We start from the raw sequence: 7,423 nt of genomic DNA, 5'->3' as shown, positions 1-7,423 counted from the left end.
AAACTGCACTCTCTCTTTAAAAAAATCACAACTTTCAAACTAAAGCAAGTGGGAATTTTTGTTTTTGACAATTTTTAGAAAACACTCGGCTCTACAAATGCTGAGAGTTTCATGAAAATTGGGCGCAATGCAAATTTTTGCCAGCTGGTTTGCTTGATGTTCAAAACTTAATGTTCAAACAATGATCTTTTTTATAGAACTTTTACGCTTAAAAAAGCCACAAAATTATGAAGAATTGAATCGGAAAAACAATTTTCACCGAAAACATGCAAACAGTGTTCTTGTTAGATTTTTTTAAAATGAATGCACGTTTCTTCGGCTCAAAATGGCTTTGAACCAACATGAAAAACAAACATTTTTGGATCGTTTACTTTAATTACCTCTTTTTAATTTAATTGAAATCATTTGAGGCAATTTTCTACAAAAAAGCTGCTTGTAGTGTTCAACTTTAAACTTTCGTCTAGATTTTTGAAGACATTTTTAAAACCGGCTCCGATCTAGATTAAGTGCCTAATTAATCATTCGCTTAAACTTAAAACCTCAATAGATTAGATCATTTTATTATAATGTTTCAAGTATAATCTGTTTAAAATTCGATAAAAATGTCACATTTTACAACGATTTCCCATTTTAAGAATCACTTTTGACTGAAATGAAATCACTAGATTGAAGCTACAATTGACTTAATCTGTTTTTATAACTACGTGATTCTAAACGAATTTTCCATGTAGAAGACAAATAAAGCTGCTTAGAAGTAACAAGGTGGTTGATAAAGGAAACCATAATTAATTTTTCAGGATTAGCAGTAAAATTCGAATGCGAAAGCGAGTTGAAGCACAAAAAAAGCAACGAAAAAAAGTAGATTTGGATAAGAAAAATACGAAATGTGGAAAAGTTTCCAGTTCTGAATCATTGATTGGGGATCATAAAATCGAAAATTGCCCCCGTAAAGATTTTCCGGAAAGAATCTTAAAGAAACGCATCGCTTCAAATGAAATCCGTCGCTAATCCCAAGATTAGCGCAAAACGCCAAAAGCATTCCGCGCAAAACTAGCAAAGAAACGCTGGATTATCGCAAAACAAAAATAGGGATTAATAGGATTTAGCTAATCTTCGGCAAAGATATTGTCTTTAAATACAGCTGATCGTCGATTTTCCTACTCAATGTCTATTAGCGGTTTCGATAAGTCTTTTGAACACGGTAGAGGTGATTGCGACACAAAAATACACCTGACCAAAGCGCATTTAGAAGATGTTAAGGACTATAGTGTTACTGAGTGTTTTGGCGCTTAGCTGGGCTGATGATGTTAATCCAGGGCCGAAACGTAAGTAAACGTTCAACTAGCGAGTTTTTGCGGTGGCGTAGCAACTAAAAATCCAAAAAACTAACCAGCTTCAAAGAATGTTTGACCCGAAAGCCCGAAAGTGTACGATACATTGAAAATTGCTTAAACCTCCGCTAAAATGTTTTTGAACATTTTTCCTGGACGGTTTTCTTCAATCAACAATCGCTTTCAGTGGAACAAACCAGAGAGTAAAAGTGGCATAAAGAGGAAACTTGATAGTTTCATTAAGTAGTTAGTTTGCGAGAAATTTTTTCTCCCTTCGGTCAGTTTTCTTTGGGTTTCTGCCAACTTCCGCGTTAGAATGTGCGCTTTTAGCTCAATTTTTAACCGAGATTTGGATGGTTTTTCTAGGAAAAACTGTTTTTGTAAAACTTTGCGAAAAACAGTTTGTTTAATCGCGCCTACAACTGATTAATACATGGGCCAAATATTAGCAAATAAAGCGAGCGCAAAGGGAAAAACCCATTTTATATTGCTTGAGTAAAACCGCAAATTGTCTTTCGTTAATCGCATTTGTGCGGTTGATTGATATCAATTCGATAAAACTTCCTCAACGATCATAGATATAAGGAAAATTCCCATAATAAACCGTCCAGAACAATAGTTTCCCGTTAAACTAATAATTCCTTCCCAGGCGGAACTTGTGTAGATAATAGTAATCCGCATTATCAAAATTGCTTCTTAATCGGAATGTGACGCGAAAATTGCTCCTTATCTAAGAATACAAATCAAATTAATTTGTATTTCTTTGGAATTTCTCACTTTGTTTCGAGTTGGGATTAAACTTATCGCGCCGGATTAATTCTCATGAATAGACCGACGGTTTGATCACCTTTTGTTCGGCAAGAGGCTCTTTTTCACATTTGCCTTACAGCTCCATGTCCAACTGATTGGTCGCAACAGGGCTATTTTGCCACCGAAAATTGCGCCTACTTCTGGCAGTGCTCCAATGGAGTCCCCTATTTGATGCCATGCGCTCCGGGCACTCATTGGAGCCAGGAGATACTCACATGCGTTCATATTGCAACCTCAACTTGCACTGGACAAGGATGGTCCAGTAGTGAGGTTAGTTAAATGGCGATAGTTGAGGGCTTTAGTGTGAATATTTATTTGTTGCTTGCAGGCTCCTACAACCTCCACCACTACTCCTACCACCACAACAACACGAACCACCACTACTTCTCCTACTACCACAACAACTCCTACAACTACAACCACTCCCACTACTACCACAACCCCCACTACCACCACAACCCCCACTACCACAACAACTCCCACTACTACCACAACCCCTACTACCACAACTACTCCTACAACTACAACCACCCCCACTACAACTACTACTCCCAAAACCACCACAACCCCCACTACCACAACAACTCCTACAACTACAACCACTCCCACTACTACCACAACCCCCACTACCACAACAACCACTCCCACTACTACCACAACAACTCCTACAACCACAACAACGCAAGAGCCTGAAGTTGAAACGGAATCCCCAGTTTGTAAGTCTCTCAATCAGCCAAAAAGTGGCGAATTTCAACGATTTTCCCTGCAGTACCAGGAGAGTGTCCTGCAGTAGACGGTCCAGACTCGGTCTACCTCCCTGATCCAGATTGCACGAAATTCTGGCAGTGCTCCAATGGAGTGGCCATCCAGCACAGTTGCCCGGCAGAACTGCACTTCAACCCCGTTTTGAATGTGTGCGATTATCCGGAACGGGCTGGCTGCGGCGGCAGTGCAGCACCGAACCCTCCCACAACTACTACAGATGCAGCACCAACCCCTACAAATGCTCCTACCACTGAAGAAGCTGCCACGACTACAGAGGACGCGCCAACGACCACAGATTCTGCAACAACTGAAGAACCGACCACTACAAATGCTCCTACCACGACTACAGAGGACGCGCCAACGACCACAGATTCTSCAACAACTGAAGAACCAACTACTACAGAAGAAGAAGTACCAACCACTACAGAGGAAGAAGTWCCAACCACTACTGAAGAGCCAGCGACCACTACAGAAGAAGAAGTTTCAACCACAGCAGAGGCGTCAACTACTGAAGAMCCTGCCACAAGTGAACCGCCCACCACGACAGAGGAAGAAGCCCCCACCACCGAAGAATCTTCAACCACTGAACTACTAACCACTCCAAGTGTCCCCACTACTGAAGCCCCCATCGGTAAAAGCGTGCGCATTATATTAAACCTTCCCTTTAAGGGTAGTTATGGTGTTGCAGCCCCAGGAGAATGCCCAGCAGTCGATGGCGATGACTCGGTCTACTTCCCAGACCCAGACTGCACCAAATTCTGGCAATGTTCCAATGGAGTGGCGATCCAACATAGTTGTCCGGCAACTCTGCACTTCAACCCCGTTTTGAACGTGTGCGACTACCCAGAGAGCGCCGGATGTGGGGTAGACAGCGTGCAAACCACTACAGAAGCTCAAGTTCCTACCCAGTCTGTTGAAGATGGGACTACAGAAGGCGTAGAGGAAAGCACCACGGCATCTGGAAGCGGAGATGAAACGACCACAGAGGGTGGAAGTGGTGAGGAAGCCACCACGGAGGCTGGAACTCTAGATGAAACGACTACAGAGGTTGGAAGCGGTGAGGAAGCAACCACGGAGGCTGAAAGTTGGGATGAAGCAACCACAACGGAGTCACCCGGTAAATACTCCTTGCTGGATCTAGAATAGCACTAAATGTTCGTTGTAGATGAGGATGAGTTGTGGGAAACAACGGAGAATGTTGCATCTACAGCCTCAGTTCCGACTACCACTACGACCATCCCAGTAACCAACACGAACCGACCAACTGGTTCAAATGAATGCGCTCCTACAGTGTGCACTTGCACATGTGGTAAGCAACAGTGAATGGCCATTGGCCACTTAACTACCTCCCTTTTGCAGAAGTGGCCACCGACGAGCCCTCAACCACCTCCATTTGGACCACCGCCCCCACTCAACCTGCCCCAGTGGATAAGGAAACCACCTTGTCAACCAGAAACGTTGTGACTACCACAGTGGTAGACACTCAAACTCCTACAGAAGTGATTGAGGATGAGACTACTACCATTGCAGATGATGCAGGCGGATCTACTTCGGAAGGTTATTACTGATTGTTATTTTTATTCGTTGATGACTGACGATGATTCTCTTAAACCTCTGAAGAAGGAACCACTGAGATTGCTGATGAAGCAACTACTGAAGCTGATACTACCTCCGGTGCCAATAGCGAGGCAACTACAGCAGCAGGTGAAACTGAATGGACCACAGTAGACGATCTAGCAACGGAAGTTGATGATTCACAAAGTGAAGCTGAAACTACCACTGAAGGCTCAGCAACTGTATCACCTGGAGGTAATTTTCCGCACATCCCCACTTCGGGTTGCATCAGCTGTCTGCTCCTTTCAGCTCCAGGAGAATGTCCACCGGTCGACGGCGAGGATTCAGTCTATTTTCCTGATGCTGACTGCACCAAGTTCTGGCAATGTTCCAACGGAAAAGCGTATCAGCAAACTTGCCCCGCAGGATTGCACTTCAACCCCACTTTGAACGTTTGCGACTACCCCTACAGGGCTGGATGCAATGCGACCACTTCGACTGCACGTCCCTCAACTGAACCTGACAACGAGGTGACTACCGAGCTTCCTGATGAAGGAACTACTGGGGCGGATGAGAGTGAAGCAACCACTCCAGCTGGTGAAGAGAACCCCACTACTGCAGTTGATATTGTTGAGTCAACAACAGAAGTAGCTGAGGATGAAACCACTGCTGCAGTTGATGATGKKGAGTCAGCAACAGAAGCTGATGATGAAAGTACCACACCAGTGCAAGATGTGGAGTCAACAACAGAAGTTGCTRATGAAGAAACCACTACTGCAGTTGACGAGTCAGCAACAGAAGAAGCTGATGACGAAGCAACTACACCAGTGGAAGATSTSGASTCAACAACAGAAGTYGCTGATGAAGAAACCACTACTGCAGTTGATGATGAGTCAGCAACAGAAGACGCTGATGACGAAGCAACTACACCAGTGGAAGATGTGGACTCAACAACAGAAGTCGCTGATGAAGAAGCCACTACTGCAGTTGATGATGATGAGTCAGCAACAGAAGACGCTGATGACGAAGCAACTACACCAGTGGAAGATGTTGACTCAACAACAGAAGTCGCTGATGAAGAAGCCACTACTGCAGTTGATGTGGAGTCAGCAACAGAAGACGCTGATGACGAAGCAACTACACCAGAGGAAGATGCGGAGTCAACAACAGAAGTAGCTGATGAAGAAACCACTACTGCAGTAGATGATGTAATTTCCACTACTGAACTTGAGGTAGAAACCGCAACTGATGGGGATGCTTGGGATGAGACGACAGCAGCAGACGGGGAAGCATCAACTACAGCGCTTGCGGATGAAACTACCACTGCTGGTGCAGAGGAAGCGACTACAGCCGCTTCTTCGCAGGAAACCACCACCAGTAGTGCTGCCACTGAAGGTATCTATCTTTGTGTGTAACTTATGGCCGATTGTATCCACCACTTAACCGCCAGAGAACACAACTGCAGCCGCCAGCACCTCGGCTAAAGTTGACCCAACTACAACAGCCTCAAGTTCCACAGCAGAACCATCAACTGTTGCACCAGGAGGACAAGGTCCCTGTGACGAACGTGAGTATGTGAAAAGTGTTGGAGTCATGATTTCAACAGTTTAAGCGCAGTGTCCCAGCTGTGTCCTGTCCCGGATGGCGCACAGCCAGTCTACATTGCTCTTGAGGACTGTGGCGCCTTCTGCCAGTGCTCCAATGGGCAAGCCTACTACCATTCATGCTCCTCTGGGCTGCATTTCAACCCCTCATTGAACGTCTGCGACTGGCCGCAAGATGCGGGCTGTACTGGAACTAATGGAACCTCCTCGACCACATCCAGTACGTACAGACAATCAGGGAGTATTAGAAGTCAGCTGGTCTTGTTTAGGGACTTCCACTGAGTCTTCGTCGGCTGCTCCCACTACTGCAGCATCAACCAGTTCAGAGGCTGCTACTTCCACTGCTGCTTCCAGCACTACCACTGAGCAGCTGAGTACGCCGGGTTACCAAAGCAGTTGTGATGAGTGTAAGGGATGCTTATGAGTGAATGATTCTGAAGCACTTTACTGATCTGTTGAATAGTGTCCAGCTTGTGTCCAGAAGTGGATGGGGAAGACTCCATATATATAGCGTTGGAATACTGCGGCGGATTCTGCCAGTGCTCTAACGGAGTCGCCAAGTACCTCGCATGTCCCGAAGGACTGGAATTCAATCCTGCCAAGAACGTTTGCGATTTTCCGCAAAATGCTGGCTGTACAGGAGTAGCTGGGACTACTTCCACCACTGCCAGTAAGTGAAGCTCTACAGCCGGAATGTTGTAGAGCGTAATGCCAGATTCCGAGTTAAAGTGCAAATGTATCCTGCAGGATGATTTACTGTCCCCTTATTTTCTCCGATTCAAAATTATCATTTTCCTCAATACATTGTACAAACGTGTGCAACTTCAATTCTCCACAGTATTAAGCTGCTTCAAATGACCAATAGATACTCCATTTCAGCTGCAGAATTGCATGGTGAGCGTTTTCATTTAGGGCAAATGTGGCAATTTGTGCACGTAAAACTAGGAGAAGAATCTCCCGGCCTCAAATCCGGTTGGCCGGATGGCTTCCGCCAGGATCTCCATATAAAATTGGTGTTTCCAGCCGCAAAAACTCACCTAAATGAAAACTGTTCAACAGCAATTTAAAGAAATGCAATTTACTTAACGAGCATAAACTTTTATTTCGCCTTTTCAGAGCCGATCTATAGCATGGATGGAATTAGGCCCTTCTTAGTAAAATGGAACGCGCTCTTCAGTTGGATGTTTAATAAACCATCTGACCAAACAACCGATTAGTATGAACTGTTTAATGTCGATTTGGGTGTTGCTAGTTTTAGCCCAGTTCACTCCACTAGGCCTGGGTAACTCGGTGAATTTTTAGAGTTGGCGCAAATGGATTGGTGCGCCAACTCAACGCACCGGCGCAGTAACTCAGTTC

General features: G+C 44.9%; 1 protein-coding gene across 5 annotated transcripts in view; it reads left to right on the top strand.

Annotated features, from left to right (window-relative positions):
• The first annotated feature begins 1,146 nt into the window (after window positions 1-1,146).
• Window positions 1,147-7,423, top strand: part of LOC109542016 (mucin-2) — an 8,680-nt gene continuing 2,403 nt past the window's right edge. For 2 of the 5 annotated variants that reach the window (XM_048662005.1, XM_048662004.1), the window contains exons 1-14: window positions 1,147-1,325; window positions 2,221-2,411; window positions 2,470-2,857; window positions 2,911-3,537; window positions 3,595-4,023; window positions 4,072-4,215; window positions 4,266-4,463; window positions 4,527-4,715; window positions 4,770-5,855; window positions 5,911-6,027; window positions 6,078-6,284; window positions 6,334-6,471; window positions 6,528-6,734; window positions 7,181-7,280. In XM_048662005.1, coding sequence (XP_048517962.1) covers window positions 1,253-1,325; window positions 2,221-2,411; window positions 2,470-2,857; window positions 2,911-3,537; window positions 3,595-4,023; window positions 4,072-4,215; window positions 4,266-4,463; window positions 4,527-4,715; window positions 4,770-5,855; window positions 5,911-6,027; window positions 6,078-6,284; window positions 6,334-6,471; window positions 6,528-6,734; window positions 7,181-7,280 — 4,094 coding nt within the window. In that variant the 5' untranslated portion in view covers window positions 1,147-1,252. The remainder of the gene's footprint in view (window positions 1,326-2,220; window positions 2,412-2,469; window positions 2,858-2,910; window positions 3,538-3,594; window positions 4,024-4,071; window positions 4,216-4,265; window positions 4,464-4,526; window positions 4,716-4,769; window positions 5,856-5,910; window positions 6,028-6,077; window positions 6,285-6,333; window positions 6,472-6,527; window positions 6,735-7,180; window positions 7,281-7,423) is intronic. The other 3 variants (XM_048662002.1, XM_019911042.2, XM_019911039.2) reach the window with 3 other exon arrangements.

Source organism: Dendroctonus ponderosae, unplaced genomic scaffold, assembly GCF_020466585.1.
Source record: "Dendroctonus ponderosae isolate FM_Combo_2020 unplaced genomic scaffold, Dpon_F_20191213v2 Dpon_F_20191213_10, whole genome shotgun sequence".
NCBI classification, from domain to species: domain Eukaryota; kingdom Metazoa; phylum Arthropoda; class Insecta; order Coleoptera; family Curculionidae; genus Dendroctonus; species Dendroctonus ponderosae.
The sequence above is the reverse complement of the archived record's forward strand: the minus strand, read 5'-3'. Positions and strand labels throughout refer to the sequence as shown.